Source organism: Neopelma chrysocephalum, unplaced genomic scaffold, assembly GCF_003984885.1.
Source record: "Neopelma chrysocephalum unplaced genomic scaffold, ASM398488v2 Primary Assembly neopelma1_138, whole genome shotgun sequence".
Classification (NCBI taxonomy): domain Eukaryota; kingdom Metazoa; phylum Chordata; class Aves; order Passeriformes; family Pipridae; genus Neopelma; species Neopelma chrysocephalum.
Genome location: NW_020897800.1, coordinates 6063559 through 6087383, shown reverse-complemented (window position 1 = coordinate 6087383; position 23825 = coordinate 6063559). Strand labels below are relative to the sequence as shown.

The following is a 23825-nucleotide window of genomic DNA, read 5'->3' as shown; positions in this document are numbered from 1 at the left end:
ACACACACTGACACACACAGTGAGACACACACTGACACAGTGACACACACAGTGACACACACTGACACACAGAGACACACCCACACTGACACACACACAGACACAGACACACACACACACTGACACACTGACACACACAGTGAGACACACAGTGAGACACACACTGACACTGACACACACACTGACACTGACACACACACTGACACACACAGACACAGACACACACACACACACTGACACACTGACACACTGACACACACTGACTGACGCACACACACTGGCTGACACACACACAGACACACACACTGACACACACACTGACTGACACACACACACACACACTGACACACACACAGACACAGACACACACACACACACACACACACACTGGTACACTCTCTTCCACATAAACTCAATCACACACACACAGACACACTCGCTCTCACACACCCATTCATACACACACACACACACTCACACACTGACACACACACACTCACTCCCCCCTCTCCCACCGTGGGATCCCAGCCCAGCTGATGGTAGGAAGGGGAGATTGTTGGCCTGTGATAAGTGCATCAGGTTTCTTTTCCCCAGCCTGCCCTGAGAGGATCAGAGATCAGACAGAAAGGCAGCTGTTTCTCCTGAATCCCCTTTTGATTTTCAACTGGAAATGTTCTGCTAAATCTCCTCTCTATAGTTTCCCCCTTCAATCGTTGTTGTACAGGGAAGAGAGGAAAGAAACCCAAACCGAGGGCAGGTGCAAGCACATTATCCTGGATGGGAGAGGCAATTTTATCCCTACAGGGACCACATTTTATCCCTACAGCCATTCTCTTTTCACTTCTGGATTTCCAGGTTCATTCCTGTGGTAGGTTTCAAACCACCAGCAGAGGTTTCAATCCCTGTGCCTGCCTGAGCACGGCTCAGGTTCCCCAAAGCCCAGGGGAACCAGTGGAGGGAGTTTATTTATTGGTCACACCATGAATTGCTGATCCCACTCCACTGCTGCAGGAATAAGTTGCCCAGAACTGAACTTGCAAGTAAATTGAAAACACGATTGCCTGTAAAATTGGAAATGTGAGAGGTTGTCAGTGGGTGAGGTGCCTGGGAGATGAACTTCGGGCTGGAGCTCAGTGCCTGCCTGGCTTTGCCAGCTCCAACCTTGCTGCTGGCTGTGTCTTGAACTATCTGCCCTGGTCTGGCTGTTTGTGCAGCCACATCAGGCTCTCCAGGTCTGGCCCCGGCACCTCCTCGCAGCTTCTTTCAGTTACACAAACTTTCCTTCTATAAATACGCCCTGGGGTGGCTGAGCAGGGCTGAGCAGGGCAGGGCTGCAGGGGCTGCAAGCACTGGGAGCTGCAGCCTTTGCATCTGCAGCTCATCCCTCAGGCCCTGGCAGGTTTCGAGGGTGTTTGCAAGCAGGACCCTGGTTCATCCCAAGGCTTGGCCGGTGACCTTGAACCCCACCTCTGGCTCCCGTGGACCCGTGTTCATTTGAGCCCAGCTTTGTTGAGAGCAGCCCAGGTCTGCCAGGAGGCTGTTACAGACTTTCAGAGTGAGAGAACCACAAGAGTTGGGTGCTAATGATTTTTTTTCTCTCTGTACCGGTAAGTTGACATCTGTGAGTCATAATCTCCCTCCTGCTCTGCCGTTTGTGGTCTGAAGTTTGTGCTACCTAAATACAATAAAACATATTTCATGTGAAAAACGACATTCTTCTGTTAAGTCCGTGCCACACTGGCACGATACTCATCTTGCATCTCTGAGATGTTTTTTATCCAGTCAGTTCCCAAACCTCTTTGGCCTCCCACCTGTACGAAGCAGGCCTGGGAACCCATGACCACACGATGTGCACACACAGCGCCCTGGCAGTGCCCCCACTTGTGGGTGGGAGAGGATCAGGCTGCTCCAAGTGGGATGATGGAAACGTGAGGGGTTGATGCGACAATGCTGGGATGATGCGAGCAGGGTGATGAGAGCAGGGTGATGGGAGCATGAATGGGTGAGCATGAGAGGCAGCGGTTCGTGTTGAGGCAGGCAGGGTGAAGACAACTGGCCCGGTTTCAAGAACCATCGGTTTTGGACAGGCTGCTGCGGCTCCAGCCCAGGGCTGGCTGCAGCCAGTGGCATTTCCCCGTCCTCGGGCTTTTTTCCCGTGCTCAGACTCTCTTTTCCCGTCGTGTTCTGGGCACAGGGATGCGCGCAGAGGTCGCGGCGGAGGCGCTGGACGCGCTGCCTCCCCCCCGCATCTCCGGGACCCCCCGATGTCCCGCAGCAGCTCCGGCTCCGCTCCCTGCGGGGCCGGGGCCGCCTCCGGGGCGGGGCGGGCGGGTCCGGGCCGGGTCCCTCCCGCCGCTGTCACCGCTCGGGGCCGGCCCAGCGCCCTCCCCTCCCCTCGGCGGCTCAGCCCGGCCGGGGCGGCGGCGGAGCGGAGCCGGGAGAGCAGCCGGGAGGGCAGCGAGGGAGCGCGGAAGGGAGGAAGGAGGAGGAGGAGGAGCGGCGGCGGCAGCGGCAGGAGGAGGAAGAGGAGGAGGGAGGCAGCTCCGGCCGCGCTGCCCCGGGCGCTCCGCTCCGCGCTCGGCGGGGCTCAGCCGCCGCCCCCCGCTCCCGGCGCGACGCCCCCGCGGCGCTGCCCCAGCCATGAAGGCGGCCGTGGATCTGACCATCATCAAGACGGAGAAGGTGGACATCGAGCTCTTCCCGTCCCCCGGTGAGCGCCCTGCCCGCCCTCCGCGCCCCGCGCCCGGGCAGCCCCGCCCGCAGCCCTGTCCCCCTGCCCGCAGCCCTGTCCCCCTGCCCGCAGCCCTGTCCCCCTTCTCGCATCCTTGTCCCCCTGCCCTCAGCTCTGTCTCCCTGCCCGCATCCCAGTCCCCCTGCCTTCAGCCCTGTCCCCCTGCCCTCAGCCCTGTCCCACTGCCCGCAGCGCAGGCGGTAGCGGAAGGTCGCTGCCCCGTGGGGAGATGTTTGCCCCGCGGGGAGATGTTTGCCCCGTGGGTTTGGGGTGCTGTTTTCTGGGGGAGTCTCTTCTGGAAGGGAACTCGGAGCGCACCCCCAGGTCGCTCCCGAGCGGCGCCGCCCGGGCTCTGCCGCGCAGCCCAAGGAGAATTTACTTTCCGAGCGCTTTTATGACTTTCCATCCCCCTTCCTTCTCCTAAAAACCGTCCCGCCGCCTCTCCAGCCTCCTTCCCTCATGCTCCTGGCATCCTGGCCGGGATGTGGGCAAGCCCCTCCGGCTGCGAGGCAGGAGATATGCGCTCCCCGGGACATCCCCCCTTTTCCCGAGCGTATCCTCGGGATGTGCGTTCCCCCATCCCTCGCTGGAAATGTCTTGTGTGGTCCAAGCGCTCCTGGTATTGGGGAAACACAACTCCAGCGGTAACTCCTCTGGATTTAGCGCGTTTAAACCAGGAAAACCCTCTGCTTTGATTTCCGCCCCCCCCCTTTCTGGAGCTGGAGAAATGGGTGGAGGAAGGGGGCAGAAAGCAACATGTTACTGAAGCGAGGCGTGAAGGGGTTTTTTTGTGTTGTAGCGGTAAGTTCAGCTGCTGTGGACTGTGGTTTGTGCTCAGAGTCGAGCCTTTCCAATAGTAAGGGCTGCTGTTCACACACTGCTGTCTGACTCTTGCTGACCCCAGGCACCCAGCTGCTCTGTGTCTTGCCCAGGCGAGGCAGAGGATGGAGCTCGGAGGGACTGAAGGGTAAAAAACTTCTTTTTCTGTGTGAAACGAGTCCTGTTGCTTCATCTCTCCCTACCGGAGTTCACACTGCGCCCAACTGGGACTTAGCTTGATTTTGTGCAGCGAAAAAATCAAATTAAAGTCTCTTTGCCGGGTAGGAAGTTTCTAGGAAACCCAGAAAAGAGGCACAGCTCCTGCCAGGCAATGAGATTTCAGGCTGCATGTGGAAATAAAATGACAGCTGAGTGCTGGGGCACACAAATTCGATAGATGTTGGTGCATCAGCTTGGCTGATCGGCAGGGAGCTCCGGAGCTGGGGATCCATGGGCTGCAGGGTCTGGGGTGGGGAGAGAGTCTTCCTTGTGACCCACGTTCCCACTGCAGGGAGGACCCTGTTGCTGGTTGTGGCTGTTTTGGTGCTCCCCATCCCTGACAGCAAAGCTGAGCTCTCAGGAGTGGGCTGGGAAGGACCAGGCTTCCCAATGCAATAGGGATGCCGAGGATGGTTTTCCAAAGCACCAACACAGCTTAAATGAGGGGCTCCAGTGAAGCTGAGGACCTGTTTGTGCCCATTTCCTAAAACTTTGGTTAAAACTCATTCCTGCACTTCAGGTCTGTTTGCTCGGAGGGGAGGAAAATGGGTTAGGAATAAACACCTGGAGCACTGGGGCAGGGCCGGGGGGATGTGGGGTTTGCTCTTCACTCCAGACCAGAGGATCTGTTTAAATTTGCATGTCTCCTGTCACGGAGGAGAGCTTTTCCAGAGGCTCAGTGTGGTTGGGGTGTCTGGGCACTGGAGCAGTGGAATTCCCTGATGCCTGCAGGGAGGACTCTGCTGTTTCTGCCTTAAGTTCATTTTCTTCTGTCCACGAAAGCTCTTTTGCAGCTTGTGTCAGCAAAGAGCTCTTCGAGCTGACCCACAGTTTAAACCTTGGCAGGAAGAGCTCTGAAAAACACAAACCCAAAAGGTAAAAAAGAGCTGAGTCCCCATTGCCTTGAGCTGCAGCCGCTCCTGTTCTGGTGGCTGCACTCGCTGCGAGCCAGAAAGGTCAGTGCTGTCAATTAGCTGGCTTAACCTCATTTCCCCTCCAACTTTTTAGAGAATGCTGAAGCTTTCTGGTTTGGTGGCATGGATTTGAGGGAAGGAGTGTGGATGCTGCTGGCTTGTGCTCCAGCACTGCCCTGTTTAGGGGACATTACTTTTCTCTGCTCCTGGAGGACTTATCTGCTCCCTGGTAGCTTGTCCAGCCCCAAATCTGCCACCAAATCCTTCTAAATTCTAAAATGGGCTTTGGCCTCGCTGAGAAGGGATCCAGCCCCCTTGTTCCTTCAAGCAAAGCAGCTGTGCCTCACGGTACCCATAGGGTTAACCTTAGGTTAAGAGTCCTTGCAGCCCCAGGTTTTCAATCGTGCAGGATGTTTAATGTGCCAGGTGCTTGATGCCCCATAAAACTGCATCTCTGCACGGTCCATCCCCCTCCCACCCCCCTGAAACCAACCCCTGCTCCAGCCCACACGTGCAGGCAGCCTCTGCCTGCAAAAGTTCCCTGGGATTTGTAGTGTGTCCAAAGGGTTTAAAAATAACCTGAAAGGGATGTGGAGCTGTACAAAGCTTCCAAATCCACCCCCACCCGCCCCTGCCGCTCTTACCAGCAAGAATTTGGGAGTGAGATGAGCAGGTCAGGAGCCAAAACCCCATGGTGTGGGCTTCTCCTTTAATATCAAATATTTTAATTGTATGTGCATGGATGTTTTTATAGGGATCTGATGGAGTGGCTGGAAGCATCACTATTGGTTGCAGATATATGGCTGATCCACCAGCAGGGTTTTTTGAGGCAGTAAAAACCCAAACCGTGCAAAATTCAGCCCCAAGGGGAACTTCACCTCGGGGCTGGGGAATGCTGCCCTCCACAAATCACTTTGTTTCCTCCAGCTGTGCCCAGCTCTGTGTGCTGGCTGTGGTCAGAGTGGAGAACAGCCCCCCAGCCCTCACTGGGAGCTGTGGGGAGTCACTGGGACTCTCAAACACTCATTTCTTGCACTGAGGAAGCTGCTGAATTGCTGCCCCAGAGCGGGGCTGTAACTCCAGGTTGTGGTGCTGGACATCCCAGGTGAGGCAGGAATGCTGAGCTCCCCATCCTGCATCCACCCCCTCTCCCTTCCTTTCCCTGGAGGTGTGTTACGGGTGCAGTGGTGGATTTGTTCCTGCCTGGAATGAAGAAAGGATTTGCTCTGAGCACATGCAGTGTAGAAATCCCGACTTTTCAGCTCTTCCCATCCGTACCCCGAGGCCAGCTGGGACAGGGACACGTTGTTTCCATCAACCCGTGCGTGGGTGGCATCCCAGGGGTGTATTTTTATCTGGCAAGAGCCTTTCCCTCTGTTTAGAGTTTGGGACAACGTCGATTAGGGCTGAAGCAAGATTTTCCCTTCCAACCCAAACCGTTCCCTGATTCTCCCGCTGAGGTGGTGCAGGGGACAGGGAAGCTCCTGTACAGCTTCCATGCAGTGTATCCTTGGATGTAGGACCTTCATCCCCTTCCCACAGCCAGGTCGGGCTTTGCTCTCGTCCTTTGCTTTCGCTTTCATTGCAGGCAAATGAGGGAGTTTGCATTTAAAGCCCGTCTGGCGAATGCAAACCCTCCTCCGCTGCGGGGAAATGGCACGGTCTGAGTGTGTCTTTACGGTTTTAGGATGGGATCCTTCATCCTTCCCTCTGCCTTGTCTGGGGACGGCAAGTTTCCAGCCATTCCTGGCTTCCAGGTGTTTATAGATGTGCATGGAACAGGGTCCCAGCTGGATCAGCCCATTCCAGGGGGGGCAGTTTGCTCTGCCGGTTGGGATGAAAGTGCCCAGGGACTTGGAATGTTCTTCTCATCCAAAAGGAAGCTTTGATCCTGAGTTATCCTGGCACAGCACTCGTGTCTCAGTTCCCCTGCTGCTGTTAAGAGATGGCTCTTGCATGGTCAGGTTTTCTTTCCGTGTGGGATAAAACACAACAGGAGAGCACCAGCATCTCCCTCTGCTTTGGGATGTCCCCTGTCCCTCCCCTGGGAGAGCCTTTCCCTGCCCTCACCTGCTGCACACACAGAATTCCAGAGCCTGGGGAGGGGAAACAAGCACTGAGAGGTGGTTTCAGGGATGCAGGGAATCGCACCCGGCATCTTCGGGAATGCTTTTCTAGCAGCCGAGGTGAGAGCTAGGCTTGGTGGGGATGCTCCGTGTGGGCTGGAATCATCAGTCTCTAATAAACCGAGGGCTTTGGGCTCCTCGCAGGGCTCCTGTCGCAGTTTGGATGCTGATTGCCTGAGGAGGAGGTGAGAATTGGACTGGAGAGGAGCAATTACCTTTCTATGCACTCACAAAATGCCCATTACTGTGGTATCCAGCCAGGATGGGGGAATGAGGGGGGACTGTCTGCACCTGGCTGCCACCAGCTCCAGCTTTTTTGTGCCAACTTCGTACCAAAGGTATGAAAAGAGGTGGAAAGGGGGTAATTCCATGGTCCCGTCCTTCGGGGATGCACCCATTGAAGGGCATCCCTGGTTTTTAAACTGGGTCCAGGGAATGAGACTCCCGGGAAACAGGAGCAAAGCCCCATTCCATCCACTTTTCCATCATAAACTCCCCAAAGCATGTCCCAAGTGTGTAATTACAGTGTTGTTACATGGAGTGGCCCCTAATTTGCCATGTAATTACAGCGTGCCAGGCTTTGATAGGCCTCGTGAAATGAAGGGATAACACAGGCTGGAATGCTGCACTCCAGCTCTCCAGAGCGAGCTGAGGAGCATCATGTGCCATCCCACTCTCCCAGATCCATAGGAAATTGCTGGCAGGGACTCCAGGACTGTGACACGCTGAGTTTTGTGGGGATTATCACACAATCCCACAATGGTTTGGGTTGGAAGGAACATTAAAGCCCATCTTGTTCCAACCCCCTGCCATGGGCAGGGACACCTTCCACTAGCCCAGGTTGCTCCAAGCCCCGTCCAACCTGGCCTTGGACACTTCCAGGGATGGGGCAGCCACAGCTTCTCTGGGATTCAGGTTTGGGGTATGGGGCTGTCAAAGAGCAGTGACTGCACCCTCTGGAATGGACCCTGCTGTGGGATGGGCTGGGGGGAGCTGGGTCAGGGTCAGGATGCCATGGTTGGACCCCGGGTGTGGTGCTGGAGGTGAGATGAAGGTGGGTTGATGTTCTTCTCCAGTTGCTGTTTCGGTGAGAGCAGAAACATCTCAGGTACTTGGGGGAGAGGTGGGTGTGAGTGAGACCAGACTTTGTCTGAACACACCTCAGGGGTGTGAACTTGCAGATCTGTCTCCCCAGACAGCTGCTGCCAGTTGTGGCACCGGGATCAGCTGGGATTTTGGGCAAGAAAGGCACTTTTCCTTTTTGCGCTCTCAGCTGTTCCTTGCACGGGCACAAGGTGAGCAAATTCCATGATTTAGGAGAGCAAGTGTCATTGCTGACCCTGACCCAAAGGATGGAGCTCCTGACATCCTCCAGGCTCCCACATGCTCGGTGTGCTGGGTAGGATGGTGCCAGGGCCCAGCTGGGTGAGGTAGGAGGGGCTGCTCTGCCCTGTTGAGCCCCCAAATGCCCCTGGAGCCAGGGCCTGGCTGCTCATCCCACTGTGTGCTGGGGATCCCCTGGAAACTGGGACCTTCCTTAGGGGGGAACATTGGGTGTCCATAGGTCAAGCCCTGACTCCTGAGGTTGCTTCTGAGTTATGGGCCAGTCTCCAGCTTGTCCAAATCCACGTCTCTCCCCTGATTCCAGGGCTCTGTGCCCTGATCCAGTGTGAAGCCTGAGCCCTGCAGAGGCCAGTGGGACAAATCCGTAGCTGCTACAAGCTGCACATCTGTCTGGCAGCCAAAACTTGGGCTGCATCCCCTTTTTTATAAACCCAAGACATAGTTATCCATCTCAGCTCTTTTGTTCCTCTTCCGTGACTAAGCTGCTCACTGCCTCTGTTTCTTTTTTCCCCCCTCATTGTGTAGTTTATAATCTTCCAACGAGATACAGAAAAAAATTTGTTTGCAGTGCTGGCCAAGAAGGCTCTGGTTTCCCTGGCACGGGGCCATGCTTACATCTCCAGTCAAAATACTGCTGGTTAAACAATAAATATTTATTGATTCTTCTACGAGCTCCTACATTTTTCCCAGGTGCAGTGGAATTTGAGGGGGGGGGCACTCGGGTCCTGCCCTTGGCAAAACTGGGAGATGGCTCCAGAGATAATGACTTTCTGATGCAAAGGTGGCCCTTGGAAAGCTGGGATCGGTCCTGCACGTCCAGCCTGGAGATCTGCTCCCGTTCTCCAGCCCAGCTTTCCCAGGTTTGAGGCTGTGTCCCTGCAGGCTCAGGTGGTAATTATGGGAACATGTGGAAATCTGCAGGTCGCTTTATGTGCCTGAACACCCCCTGGAACAGGGGAGGGACACAGGCTGGGGTGGATGCAGAGTTTGATGGCGGGTCAGGAGAGATGGGAAAGAAATAATTAAATCACAGAATCTCAGAGTGGGTTGGGCTGGGAGGGACCTTAAAGCTCATCTTGTTCCGTGAGCAGGGACACCTTCCACTAGTCCAGGGTGCTCAGGGCCCCATCCAGCCTGGCCTGGAACACTCCCAGGGTGGTTTCAGTTTTGCTTTGGTTGAAAGGCTCAGCCTGGGTTGCAAACACCCCCGGAGCTGAGCCTGTGCCAGTCACAGGCTGCAAATGTTGGCTTGCAGGGCCTGAGCTCCTGCAAGGCTGGGAGAGCCGAGGGAAGGCAGAGCCCTCGGTGTTCAGCCCTGCTCCAAGGAGTTTGTTCCTTCTCTGCTGTGCTGGGGGCACAGATGAACTCGCTCAGCCCTGGATGGGGCAAACCCAGCGCTCTCTTTCTGAGCTGTGACATTAAACTGCACATTTTTATGTTGTTTTGTTGGGGTTTTTTTCCACTCAACTGGCAAAAATCTGAGCCCTGGTTTGCTCTTCCATCCTGTGAATAGCCTCAAGTCATCAGGGCAGTATGAGGACCAGGCAGGTGATTCATTGTCTCCCGTCACCTCCCCTGTTTTTGCTGACCATGCACAATTTTTTGGCTGTCAGTGCCTGGCTCCCTCCATCCCACATCCAGCTCTGTGCACGGGGCAGGTGGAGCTGATGTTTGCAGGATGTTTGTGACGCTGGTGCAGCACAGCCCTTCAGTCCCACATCTGGTTCCTGTAGCCACACAGCCCGTGGATAAATATAACCTGCCAGAAAAGTATTACAAATGCACCAAGAAATAGCAGCTGGCTTTCCCAGAGAGGAAAATCCCCTCCTTTCTGTGGCTCCCTCTGGCTTGGGAATGACAATTGAAATCCCAGCCCCAGTTGTGGATTGGGATGTGCAAAGTCAAAGGGCTCTGTCTGGCCCTGAGCTGGGCGGGCTGTGGGGCTGCAATTCCCATCCCCACCATCTCCCAGTTGGTGTTGGGCACAATCCCTGCTCCAGCAATCCCGTTTTCCAGCTTTTTGCTCCTGTTTAGACCTTTCCTCCAAAGCCAGTAGAGGCAGAGACCTCCAGCTCAGGTGGCTGGTGCTGGGTGTTGAGGTTCTCCCGTGTGCTGGGGGGGTTTGCAGGGGGCATTGCTCTGCTCTGGGATGTGCCTGTGTGGGATGATCCTCTGTGGAGGATGATTCCTGCTGGATCCCACATTTCTGGGATGGCTGCAGAGCTGCCTCCTCAGCCCAGCTGAGCACTCGGAGCCCGTTAATGAACAAAATGCACTTTCTTACACGGAGGGGATTTTAAATTGGCTCCACATGGATCGTGTAGGTTGTGGCACTTCCCTGGAGGGTGATGGCAGGAGCAGGAATGTGGGGTTGATGAAAGAAGCCAGACACTGAGTCAAAAGCTGAGTGGCTCCCCCCTCAGTGCTCCCTCTCCCCCCATCCCATCCCAAATATTTGACGTGATTCCAAGGCATTCTTCAGATGGCTGGTGGGGAGCTCAGGAGCAGCCAGGCAGTGGGACTGGGCTTTCTTTTTTGATACAGCTTTTTTTTAAAGCTGAAGGGCTTCTGACCCCAAAAGAGGTTGAGGGAAAGGCTTGATGAGACCTGGTTTTAGGGGAAACTGAGGCAGGGTGTTCCCATTATGCTGGGAGCATCCCCAGTGTGCTCCAGGTCTCCCTCTACTTGCAGTATTTGGGTTCTCCCGAGGTCTGTGTTCAGCTGTTCTGCCCTGCCCTGGCTCCTCCAGAGCAGGCCTGGACTCATCCACCCCTTGGAATTCCCAGTTTGAGTAGTGGGTGACTGGTTTGGAGTGAGAGCTGGCCTGGGGGAGGTGAGTGGCTCAGCCCCACATCCTCCAGCAGCCAAGTGTCTCATGGAGCGGGGTGAGGGCAGCGTGTCCTCTCCACGGCTGGGATTTCCACCGGAACGCTGCCTCTCCTGGGATGTCCTCTGGATAAAACTGCTGACTAAGGGAAAGCTGCCACTGGAGCTGGACACTGGGCAGTGCTTTGGGGGTTGTTTTCTGTTGTTCCCCCCCCTTGTCAGCACCATTTATGACAATAATCAAACTGTGGCTTTTTGACCCACATACAAGTTTTTTTGCTGAGGTTCCTGCGTGTGTTTGTGCAAACCCACTGAATTCTGGGCAGTGCTCTGGAAGCAGCAAAGGGGATTTTTTTTTTCTCTTACCTTTTAGTTTTGAGAAATTGTTTACCGAAACCTGAACCCTCTGAAGAAACAACTTGCAAAAGCTGAGGAGTCCTGGCTTTTTCCACTGGCAAATTAAAAAAAGATGGAGCGGAACACGTGAAATTTGGGTCTGGGTTTTTTTTTTCCCCCTTCTGTTTTTACACATTATTGTTAGAAGCGGTTTGAATGCAATGCCAAGTGCTTTCTCTTTTCAAATGCTCGAGGCACAGTTACCCAACTGCTCCATGAGGTCAGTGAACGCGATTCCTCCTGGTTTGCAGCTGGAAATGGGGAATGGCTGCGTTTCCTCAGGCCCTGGCGTCAGCCCCGGGCAGGGTTGGAGCCCAGCAGGTTGGGGCAGCGCCGTGGTGCCCTGACCCCGTGGCATTGCCCAAGCCCAGCCTTTTGAAGGCTTGCCAGGCACTCTGGGCTGGGTGTCCGAGGGCTGTCCCGGGTTCTGGGAATGCCGGAGCCGCCGTGCTGGGAACGTTTGTGTTTCCAGCTCCCCCAGCAGTGGGGGTTCGGAGCTGGCCCAGTAGCCGGGGCCCAGTTACGGACTGGGGCTGCTTTCCATCCCTTTAAGCAGCTCCAGATTGGAGTTTGGCTCCAAAGGCTGGAACATGAAAGGCCTGTTTGCCTCCGAGCTGGATGACTCTGCCTTCAAACAGCCCAGCCCGGAGCAGCCGGGGCCATATGGATCCTATAGAGTGACCTGGTGGGCAGGGGAGGGCAGGAGGGGCTCTGGGACCCCCACACTGGACCCTCTCACCCTCTGGCACCTTCCAGGGCTGCTCCTTCCTCGGCTTCCTGGCTGCCAGTCCTGGCCACTCACTGAAAGCCAAAGTTAGGCTTAAAGAGATTTAAAAAATAAGAGAGGAAGGAAGAAGGGGGATAAAAAGAAGGGATAAAAAGAAGGGAAGGGGTGGGAGGGAGGGTGGTGTGCCTTTAACAGCGTGTGGACTGCGCTCACTAATCTGTGACTAAGCCCGTGCCTTGCCAAGCCGGGATCCATCCCCCAGCCGGGATCCAGCCCCAGCCCAAGGCTCCGGGAGTCATCGGGTCCCCTCCCTCCTCTCACCCCGCTCCCCGCCCGGGCGCCAGCTCCCCCCAACCCCCCCTGCTCCCCATGGCAATTTATTTACTCATCGGGAGGGCACAGCCCCGGCGGTCTCTTGACTCAGCACTCCGGGGCCGATGGGAGCTGCGGGAGCAAATTCCAGGCAAGGAATAATCTCATGACTTGTCTCGGAAAAGATTGCTCCGAGCAGATCTCCTGACGGCCCCGGAGTGCTCCGTGCCCGCCCCTCCTGCCCAGGCTCCCGATTTCCCAACCCGGGGAGCTGGGGCACTCAGCCTGGGATCCCGGGGGACCCACCGGACCTGCTCCCTTGGAAAAACAGGGATGGACTGGGAGACAAGGGCCGGTGGAGTTGGTGCCTGTTCCCTCTGGGACACAGGGCACGGGGAGCTGGGGCTGGTTTGCCAGGGCAGGGAGCCCGGAGCTTGGGCTTGTGGTTTTTTTCCTCTGCTTTCCTGGGAGGGTTTAAACCCTTCCTTCACCCCCAGGCGATTTGGGTTCCCCCATCAGTGTTTTTCTGCAGGCCCTGGCACTGCCCCCAGCAGGGCTGGCACCCTGCATGGCTTTCGAAGATATTTATCCTTTTTGTTTTTCCTGCCTGTTGGCTTTTTCTCATCCTTCATGTCTCTCATCCTGGTCTTTTTTCCCCACCTCCTCCCCATGCAGAGTCACTGGAGTCCCATCCCCTTCTGAAGGCTCTTTGGGAGGTCTGGTCCCATGCCCAGGGCTTTCCCACGGGCACTGGGGATGGGGTGGGATTAGACCCACTTGGCAATCAAGGATCTTTGGAAACCTGCATTTTTTCTGGGAGGAAGGCAGGGCTGCTGAGCTGACAGCTCCTCTGCTTCCTCCTTCTCAGCTGAGCTCAAGGCTTGGGATCACACAGCTCCTGGGGCTCTGTGCTCATCCTGCCTCCCTGGGCCACTCCAGCAGCCAGGCTGCCTTTGGAGATGGAGATTCTTGGGGAGAGGAGCCCTGGCTCCCTGAGGGATTCACCCCCTGAGCAGCAGGAGCTCCCGAGGGCAACAGGACATCTCACACCCCCAAACCACACATCCAAGTCCCTGCTGAAGCTCCTCCAAGCTTGTTAGGGTTGCTGGAGGATTCCTGGAGTTCCTGGCAAGGGCTCCCAGCTCCCGAGTCGCCAAATGACACCCCCTCCCCCCCTCCCCCATTTCGTCTCCTCCTAAACAGCCTCTTGGCCCGAGCAGCCGAATTCAATCAGCCCTTTCACCATCTGCTCCCAGGCACTTCTGCCGGGGAAGGCTCGGGGCCAGGGAGCCTGTAATTCCTTAATAGCTTCCGGATGCTGCCGGGGTGGATGTGAGGGCTGGGAGTGTCTCAGCCTCTCTCCCCCCAGCCCTCACTGAGCTTTCCAAGATCGGGCTTCCCCTGGGCACATCCCAGCACCTCTGATTTATCCCTGCCTGCTCCTGGCTCCCCGGGCCGAGGCCAAGAGGTGACATAATCCCCATCCTGGACAGCCCTTGGATCCGGGATGGGGATGACTGAGGCTGAGGGGGCAGCCCAGCAGTCTTTGGCCACCTTCCCCAGCTCACTCCCACCTTCATCTTCCCAGGGCTTTGTCTGGCCCAGGCTCTGTGCTGGTCCCTTCCCTGGTGGGAAGTTTCCTAGAAGTAGGAGCTGGAAAAGAAGACCTTCCCGGGGTCAATTAGGCAGATGCTCTTGTGCAGGAGGATCCTGATGACCTGGCTGTGGTGTGGTGTGACATATCTGGGCAAAGCCAGGAGCTCTGTGAAACCCTGGGGTGGGGAGGCTTAATCTTGGGGCTCTCCTGGTGTTCCTGGGAAAATCCCCCAGTTCTTTGCTTTTATTTCCTTATCTGCTTAAAAATTAATCATACCAGGAGCATTTTTCCTGGGAAGTTGTGGGATGAGGTTGGTTTGGCCCTGGTGTTCCTGAGGGACTCGCTGCCCTGGGCTGGAGAGCTTTGGTTCCCAGGTTTCTCGCAGGCCCCTCTCTGTCTCCATCCCTGGGGGGGCTGAGCAGGGACAGGGGGATGAACTGATGATGGGCTGGCAGGCAGCACCCAGGGATGGCCTTGTCCCATCCTCTCCTGGTCCCAGATGTGAGGCTGACCCTGGTTCTCCCCTCTGCAGCGATCCCTTGGCTTGCACAGCTTCCAGCCTAGGCGGGAAAAGCCTCTTGTGCTGGTTGCTGGGATCATGAGCTGCTGGGCAGAGCCTGTCCCGAGGCTGGGACTGGGAATGTGAGGGTGGGGGTGTGGGACACGGGTGGTGCCCATGGATGAGGCATTTGGTGGCATCAGTAGAGCCCAGGACAAGGGGCTGGCTTGGGCAGCAAACAGCAGGAGTGGCTCCCTGGCTTTGAGCATCTTCTCCCTCTCCTGTTCAGCTGGTTCTCCCTCCCTCCTGGGGGATGAGGCTGTGCTGGGAGCAGCTTGTGTAGGGAAGGTGCTGGGAGTGTGCAGGGACTGTTGTGAGCCCCTTTGGGTTTGTTTTCGGCTACAGAGGGGCTGTGGGGTGATATTTGTGAGCCCTGGAGAGGGAGGAGAGACACCCTCAGAGAGGGTCAAGGCACTTGCGAGTCTTCAGGGGAGTAAATCCAGTGATGGAAAGAATCAATCCACAGTGCAGCGGCATTGGAGGTGTGTGGATCATTACCTGCATCTCTTGGCAGCTGCTGGCAGAGTTCACTATTTGCTCTAAACAGTTATAAATAATTTTGTTGATTAAAATGATTGATTATCCTTGGTCTAATATTATTTAGGCAGAGCAAACAGTGCTGAGATTTACCAGCTGCTCTCTGACCTCCTGCCCCTGATCTGTTTGCAAAAGGCCTGTGCAATTATTTGTTTGATTTCAGAGCTAAATACCCTAAAATCTCCTCTCCTCCTTTGCAAACTGCAACGGGATGACAGGGGAGGGTGGCCCTGGAGCCCCTGTGTGTGATGGCAGGTCCTTGGGCAGGAAGGGGCGAGGGACATGGGGACCTGATGGTCACCAGGTGAGCACGGGGTGAGGCTCTTGGGCTCCTTCTCCTCTGCACATACTCATGGAGTGCTGCCAGTGCTTCCTGGGCAGAGCCAGAGCACTCCCGGGTGGATGGGAAAAAAAAGAGATGCTGTCAAAGGCTGATATCAGAGGAAGGGCTTTCTCTGGGCACAGCAGCAGCAATCCCTCTGCGATCCAGGGGGGTGTGACATGAGCCCTCTGCGATCCAGGGGGTTGTGATAAGATCCCTCTGCAATCCGGGGGGTGTGACATTATCCCTCTGCGATCCAGGGGGTGTGACACGATCCCTCTGCGATCCCTCTGTGATCCAGGGGGTGTGACATGATCTCTCTGTGATCCAGGGGGGTGTGACATGATCCTTTTTCGATCCAGGGGGGTGTGACACAATCCCTCTGTGATCCAGGATGTGACACGATCCCTCTGCGATCCATGGGGTTGTGATAAGATCCCTCTGTGATCCAGGGGGGTGTTATAAGGTCCCTCTGTGATCCAAGGGGGTGTGATAAGATCCCTCTGTGATCCCTCTGTGATCCAGGGGGGTGTGACATGAGCCCTCTGCGATCCGGGATGTGACACGAGCCCTCTGCGATCCAGGGGTGTGTGATAAGGTCCCTCTGTGATCCAGGGGGGTGTGACCCGCTGCAGTTGCCCCTCCCATTGAGCAATGCCGGGTTTGTTGTGGCTGTGCAATGTCTGGCTGGCACTGCCCTGGGGCGAAGGGGTGGCTGGGGAGGCTGCGGAGGTGGAGGTGGGGGTGGGTCGGGCAGGAATCTGCAGCTGCTCAGGACTGGGGTGAGGTTTGCCCGGTGCCCCCGGGGCAGCGTGTGCTGGGAGGTGACCCAGGGCTGCCCAGCCTCCCTTCCTCATCCTCTGATCCTTCTGCATCACTGCTCCCTGCTCACTGCATCATGGGCAGAAGTGCCAGGCTTGAGGAATCCCTTCCCCTCCTGACCAAAGGCACTCTGGGTGGATGGACACCAGCAGGTCCAGCCTTTCCAGCTGCAACATTCCTGGGGTGTGAATGGGAGAGCTGGGGAGGCGAGGAGAGTGAGTTTGATGTGGATGGAGATATTCCAGGGGTTGTTCATCCCAGCTCCAGGGCACCTCAGACTGTGTCCTGCCATGTGGGCCCCTCGTGTCTGGTGTGACGTGGCATTGACTCAGCCTGGGGACGAGGCTGAGGTCAGGACTCAGAGAGATCAGTCTAGGCAGGAAAATCAAGGGAAGGTTGGGGAATTCCTGGGGACAGACGGATTGGAGGGGTTTGGCTGAGTATCTGCATGTCTAATCCCTTCCCAGGGCAAGGATAATTGAGAGGCTCCTTTTCAGGCTCAGTGTGTTCCCAGCAGTAGGGACATCTGGGGAGTCCATCTACATCAGAAGTGTGTCATGTCATGGGGATGGGCACCACAATAATTGGGGCATGGAGCCACTTCCCATGGATCAGCAGGACTGTGGGATGAAACCACCCCGAGCTGGGAGGTCACATGTAGCAGCTCCCTAAGTGTGTTGGCCCAGCGTGTTCCTCAGGTGTGTTTGAGCCCACTTGGAGGGCTTGGGATGTCTCTATGGGGTGATGAAAGAGCTCAGCATGAGTGAAGGTTCCTTGGCCCTTCTCCCTGCTGCGAGGGGACAGCCCTGCCAAGAGAGCTCAGCCTTCCCTTTCACACTTCCCATCCTGACAGCATCTTCCTGCACAATGTTCTGCCAATTATCCTCAACTCAGGCCTTGCAAAATCCCTGCTCTCCCTTGCTGGGAGACTGTTGGCAGCCCCAGCCTGGAGCAGCAGCTGGAGGTGTTGGAGCTGAACCCCCTTTGTGTCTGTCCCTGTCCCTGGATGATGAAGAGGGAGATTAAAATCTGGAGGAGAGAGTGAGGGTTTATTTGGAGGAGAAATGCTCCATCTGAACTGCCTGGTGTGCTTACAGTAGTTCCTTGGTAGCATCCCATGTGCTTCTGCAGCCCAGGAAAAACCTGGCTCAGGGTACTGGGATACATCCTTCTCTTTGGATAAATCCTACAGTCCCATCCCTCCTTCATCAAAGATGCCAGAAATGGCATCACCAGCCAAAGATTCGAGGTGAGAGCAGCAGGATTCCTGCTTTTAACCTGGCAGGAAAGAAAGGGGAGCTCTTGCAGGTGGGTGGGGATGACCCAAGCCCACTGTCTCCTCCCTGGAGTGCTGGAGCCCTGCCTGGCATTGCTCTGGGAGGGCTCAGGCTGTGCTCCTGTGGCTGTGGATGTGCAGCCCAGCCTGGCATTGCTCTGGCATTGCTCTGTGATTGCTCTGGGAGGGCTCAGGCTGATCTCCTTTGGCTGTGGAAGTGCAGCCCAGCCTGGCATTGCTCTGGGGTTGCTCTGGGGTTGCTCTGGCATTGCTCTGGGATTGCTCTAGGGGGGCTCAGGCCATTCTCCTGTGGCTGTGGAAGCCTCTGGGGCGGTGAAGCCTTGAGAGCTCCCAGCCCAGCCCCAGGAATTTCCAGAGGCTCCTGGTGGCCGGGTTCATCCCTCAGGCACCCTGGGAATGCCTCAGGCACCGTGCCAAGAGCCATGAACATCTGCTGGTGTGCTCAGAGGGGTTTTTGCCCGTTTTTTCCCATTTCTGTGGAGTAGTTGGAGGTGTGTGGGGTGTGAGGAGCTGGGTGGGTCTCAGAGGAGCATCTCCCAGAGGTGGAGCAGCTGCCTGGGGCGTGACCTGGGCTGGCTCTTTGCACTTGACCTCCTTTCGGCGGGGCTGGGTGTCCATGACAGGCTGTGCTGAGCCCAGCCCGGCTCGTGTGTGCCCGTGCCCGGGGATTAGAGCTCTTTAGCGGGTGGTTAGCGGGGATTAGGGCGCATTATCCCGGAGGAAGCCGTGGCTCACAGGTTTGCACCGCTGGGAGTGTCCTCCCGGCCCTGCTGAGGAATGAGCCCAGGCAAATGAGCCTGAGAGGGAGATGCTAATCCTGTCTCCAGAGGGGACGCCCCTCGTGCGCTGGTCCATCGGGAAAGCAGGAGGGTGAAGGGCGTTAAGGCTGCTGAAAAGGCTTTGACTCCGGCTTTGGCTCCCGGGCAGGAGGGGTTTGGGCACAGGAGTTTGTTCCTGCTGGCTGCAGCCCCTGCTCTGGCTGCGTCCAACCTGCAGTTCACCCTCTGCAGGGGTTTAATTAAACCCTGCACTCTGCCATCAGGCTGCAGGGTTTGGGAAAGGCTCGTGGAAGATTTTAGTTGTGATGCTGTTAAATCTGAAGTGACTTTTAAGGAGACATTTGGAGCTGGTTCAAGTGTTCACCAGTGTGGGAGGGACTGGAGCTGTGCCAGCAGTGGTGCTGGGGCTAAACCACCCTGGAGCACCTCAGCTTAGAACCATGCAATCCCAGAATGGTTTGGGTTGGAAGTAAAGTCATCTTGTTCCATGGGCAAGAACACCTTCCACCAGCCCAGTGGCTGGTCCAGCCTGGCCTTGGACACTTCCAGGGACGGGGCAGCCACAGGTTCTCTGGGTAACAATGCTGAAATTTTCCTTGATGGAATATCTTTTTGCTCTCCTCTGAGGAGAGCTGCCAGAGGGAAAGAGCTGGAAAACCAGGAAGAATGGAATCTCACAGAGGAGATAGAGGGCAAAACTGTTTCATTGATGACTGTAACAGTGAACCATTTCCATAGTCCCCTCTCCTCACTGGCCAGAGCCTGGAATCCTGATTCTCTGAATCATGGAATCACAGAATCATGGAATCCCAGGCTGGTTTGGGTGGGAAGGGAAATTAAAGACCATTTTTTTTCACCCCCTGCCATGGGCAGGGACACCTTCCACTAGTCCAGGTTGCTCCAAGCTCCGTCCAACCTGGCCTTGGACACTTCCAGGGATCCAGGGGCAGCCACAGCTTCTCTGGGCAATAATGCTGAAATTTTCCTCAATGAAAAATCTTCCTGCTGGAAGCTTCCCAGAGTTCTGATGAGCAGTTAGACCGTGGCCGCATTCCCCAACCCCAGAGGTGGCCACATCTCCCTGTGTGCTCCTTCCAGGGGCTGAAATGGGGAGGATGCAGCAAATTCCCAGGCAAGGGCAGCCCTGCTCTGAGCTGCTGCAGGGAGAGGAGCTGCAGGCCCTGTCCCTGTGCTGAGCTGGGCAGCTTTGCTGTAATTGCAGCCTTGACTCAAGTGCTGTGGTTTTGCTCTGGGCTTTCTCTGGCACTTCATTCCCTCCTCTCTCCCACAGAAGTGGGGAGGATGGAGCAAGGTGACCATCAGGCTGTTCCCTGAGAGCTACTGAGACTTTTAGGGATGCTGCTTTCCCAGGATTGCTGGCCAGCACCCACATTGTAAAGCTGGGAGAGAGGGAGAGGCAGGAGAAGGAGCCTGAATGACTTGGGGGTGGTGGCTGCAGCATCCTTCACCTGCTGAGGATACCCAGAGCCAAACCCAGCCCTCCTTCACCCTCGGGTTGCTCCATGTGCAGTTTTCCTCATGGACACATCTCCCTCAAGTGCCCACCTTGCACCCAAGAGAGATGTTTCCATTCTGCTTTTGTGCCCAAAGCCTGGAGCCAAATGGAGCATCCCGACACCTCAAACCTTCCTCTCTCTCCCTCGAGGTGCTGAGAGTGCAAACTTGAGAAGAAATGCATTTAGAGATATGCACTTTTCAGGCCCTTTTCTTAGGGGAAGAGCTGGCCCCCATGACACACCACATCTCCATAAGAAAGCTGCTGAAGGCCGGAAAAAAGCCGGCTTTGTTGGGCTTTCTGCAGCTCTAAGCACTGTGGGCTTTCGGTTTCCTCTCTTGTTTTTTCTCTTGAAGCTCAGCTTTCATCTCAGAGTATTTATTTTTCACTGCTTGAAGGAGAAAAAAAAAAGGACTTATTTTTCTTTTCCTTTCTTTTTTCTTTTTTTTAAAAGAAATATATTTATTTTAAATTAAAATAGCAAATGTCTGCGCCTTTTAAGCAGAGGGAAGCAGGGCCGGTCTCTGGCGAGTTGCTGCAGGAAGGGGAACCAAACCTCCCCTTCTCCTCCCATCCCATCTCCCCGTGCTCAGCCCTGCTCCCCAGCTGTCCCTGTTTCCCAGATTTCCTTGTGGTCCCTTTTTTCCCAGCTTTCTGTCCCACTTTCCCTTTCCCCCCGTTGAATTTCGCTGCCCTTTGGGTCCGAGGAGCCCTAATTGGAACAGGCCGGCTCCTCTCCTGCTTCCTGCGTGGGAGTGAGAGGCAGCGCTTGTGAAAACAGTTCAAAAGTGCACACAAATTTTTGCCTAATCCTGCCTAAATAACAGGGGGCTCAGCCGGGGTGATTTGCCCCCGCTCCAGGGCGGGGGCACCTGGGAAAGGCAGAGCTGCCCGAGGGGGCTGGAGGTGCCTGCTGGGGCTGGAAACCTGAGCTGGGGCCGAGGTGCCCCCGTGGTGCCCCCGCAGTGCCCGCGCGCCTCGGGGGGGAGCGTGGGAAGGGTCTGGGCTCCAGGCCCCCCTCTCCCCTCAGCCTCCTCTGATCCTGAGAAAGGTTTCTCTGCTGCTGAACCCTCCCAGCCGGGGGACATTGGGAAACGTGTTCTTCAGCTTCCCCCATCCCTGGGTTGAATCCTCAGGATGGGATGGGATGGGATGGGATGGGATGGGGTGGAGGGGGCTCAGCACTGTGGGGGATGAGCTGGGGCAGTGTCAGGCTGGAGCTGGAGAGATCCAGGGCTCTGGTGCTCATGGACTCACTGTGGGCTCATGGGAAGAGGCAGGGACAGCAAACCCATGTTGGTCTTGCAGAGGCTCCGAGAAACTCAGAGCCTGGAGTAACCATCCACTAGATTGGAGGAACCATCCACTAGATTGGAGGAACCATCCACTAGATTGGAGTAACCATCCCCTAGACTGGAGTGACCATCCAGGGGTCTGGGGGAAGGTCCCCTGCATGTAGCAGGGAGGTTGGAACAAGATGGTCTTTAAGGTCTCCTTCAACCCAAGCCATTCTATGATAATTTAGGCTGCACATTAAAATCAGCCTAATGGATGATTGCTGTGGGTCAGGCAGATTAAATAAGTTCAAATAAAGTAGCAAACAACCCACATTTGTGTGTATTTAGAGAACTTGTCTCTCACTGACAATGCCATACAAAGCTCGAGCGCAACTGCAGCAGAAATTTAGAATTTATCCAGAAAGGGTTTTTGGAAGAAAATTTATTTCCCCTTAAGGAATGTGTTTCTTTTCATTCTCTGTGTTAAAGAGGGCGTCCCCAGCTTGGGGACATTGGGTAATCCGTGTTTCAGCTTCCCGTGTTTTATTCCTGACTCTGCCCTGGTTTGGATCCTTGGGATGGGATGGAGGGGGCTCAGCATGGACAGTGTCAGGCTTGGGGTGGGCTGGAGGTGGAGGGATCCAGGGGTTTGGTGCTCTTGGACTCACTGTGGGCTCATGGGAAGAGGGGGAAGGAGCAAACCCCTGTTTGCAGAGGCTCTGAGAAACTCCTCCTGCTCCATCGCACTCATCCCACAATGGAGGGATGTCCTGGATTGTGAGCAGCTCCAAGTGGGCTCAGGGAGGATCTCAGCTGGCTCAGGGCTCAAGGACTGAAGTGTTTTGAGGGAGATGGACACAAATTCAGGGAGCCGTTGGATGCACAGTCCCAAGGGATGATTTTTCTTGACTCTCATCAAATGTTCTCATTTGAAACCAACCATCTTCTCCCAAACTCAATCATGGAATCCCAGAAGGGTTTGGGTTGGAAGGGACCGTAAAGCTCAGCCAGTCCCACCCCCTGCCATGGGCAGGGACACCTTCCACAAGCCCAGATTGCTTCAACCTGGCCTTGGACACTTCCAGGGATGGGGCAGCCACAACTTCTCTGGGCAACCTGTGCCAGGGCCTCCCCACTCTCCCAGGGAAGAATATCCTCCTAAAATCTCATCTAAATCCATCCTATTTCATTTCAAAGCCATTATCCCCCCTTGTCCCTGGGCCTCTGTCAAGCCACCCTGCAATCCCCGTGTTCCCATGCTCTGGGCCTGGGAGGAGGAGGAGGGGGCCACTGGGCACACTGGGTTCCTGACCTTGGTGTCCATCCCTCCGAGGTGGCTGCGGGGTCAGGTGGCTCCACTCTGACCCTCTGTACACCCATTTCCACACAGGACACCAGACAAGGACACACTGGGGCTGGGATGGAAAAAAAAGTGAGTGGCCGAGGGGAGCTTTAAGGAGTCAGTGACCCCGAGTAGGAACTTGGTGACAAATGCCTTTGCTCCCATCCCTGTGCTCGGAGCATCTTCTTTATTTTCCATTTCTTGCCCTTGTGCAATCAGCTGCTCTGGCCTGCGGAGAAGCTTCTTGCGTTTTAAGGTCAAAATCCCTAAAGTTTGTAAATCCCAGGCCTTTAATAAGATCAGATGTGTGGAAATAGTTTATCCAAGCGGAGCCTGGTGAGAGCAGAGTGGGAATTTGGCTGGGGGATGAACTCGGTGATCTCGGCCTCTCTGCTGCGGGTTTTCTCTCAGGCTCCGTGTCCCACGAGGGGTTGGGGGGTTTGGGGGTTTGGGCAGGTCCCCCTTAGCCCAGAACCCATCTGGGGCTGCAGAGGGGATGGCAGGGTTGTCATTATCCTCTTGGCTGTCCGAAGTCCCATTCCCAGGGATATCAGGGAGTCGGAGGGGTCTGGTTTGGTGAAACCTTGGCAAACTGTGGCCAGATGGGAAGTTGTCTCACTTCTCTCTGCTGCACAGATGCTGGAGCTGCTGGTGACACAATTTTCCAGGGCGACTGCAACTCCTGGTAGTACTTAAAAATCAACCCCTCACACCCTGCCCGCTCTCCCAGGAGGAAAATCAAAGGCAGTTCCCCGTCGGGGCAGGGGTGCAGAGGGAGGACGTGGCATCCAGGCAGCCCAGTGCACGTGGCAGGGAGGCTTTGATGGGCCTCATAAACCCAGCCTGCAGACCCGGCTCGCCTGGGCCCTGCTGCTGTGCTGCCTTTGGCCATTAAAGCCCTGAACTCTCTAAGCTGAGCTTAGTGGAACAGCTGGGCCCGGGCTGGCTCAGTGTGTGCTGTGTGTGCTCTGTGTGCCCAGGGCTGGCTCTGTCCATGCTGTGTGTGCTCTGTGTGCCCAGGGCTGGCTCTGTCCTGTATCTGTGTGTGCTCTGTGTGCCCAGGGCTGGCTCTGTGTGTGCTCTGTATGCTCTGTGGGCTCAGGACTGGCTCTATCCTGTGCTCTGTGTGCCCGGGGCTGGCTCTGTCCATGCTCTATGTGCTCTGTGGGCTCAGGACTGGCTCTATCCTGTGCTCTGTGTGCCCAGGGCTGGCTCTGTCCCGTGCTCTGTGTGCTCTGTGTGTGCTCTGTGTGCTCTGTCCATGCTGTGTGTGCTCTGTGGGCTCAGGACTGGCTCTATCTTGTGCTCTGTGTGTGCTGTGTGTGCTCTGTGTGCCCGGGGCTGGCTCTGTCCATGCTGTGTG

At 55.9% G+C, this 23825-nt stretch overlaps 1 protein-coding gene across 2 annotated transcripts in view; it reads left to right on the top strand.

The window, feature by feature from the left end:
* The window catches only part of ETS1 (ETS proto-oncogene 1, transcription factor), an 83190-nt gene that overhangs the window by 29967 nt on the left and 29398 nt on the right, over positions 1–23825 (top strand). Inside the window, exon 1 of one of the 2 annotated variants that reach the window (XM_027699379.1) lies at positions 2591–2710. The exons of the other annotated variant lie outside the window; for it this stretch is intronic. Within the exon in view, the coding sequence (XP_027555180.1) occupies positions 2641–2710 (70 nt within the window). The 5' untranslated portion in view covers positions 2591–2640. Of the gene's footprint in view, positions 1–2590; positions 2711–23825 lie in introns of those variants that run through there. 2 annotated transcript variants of the gene reach the window in all.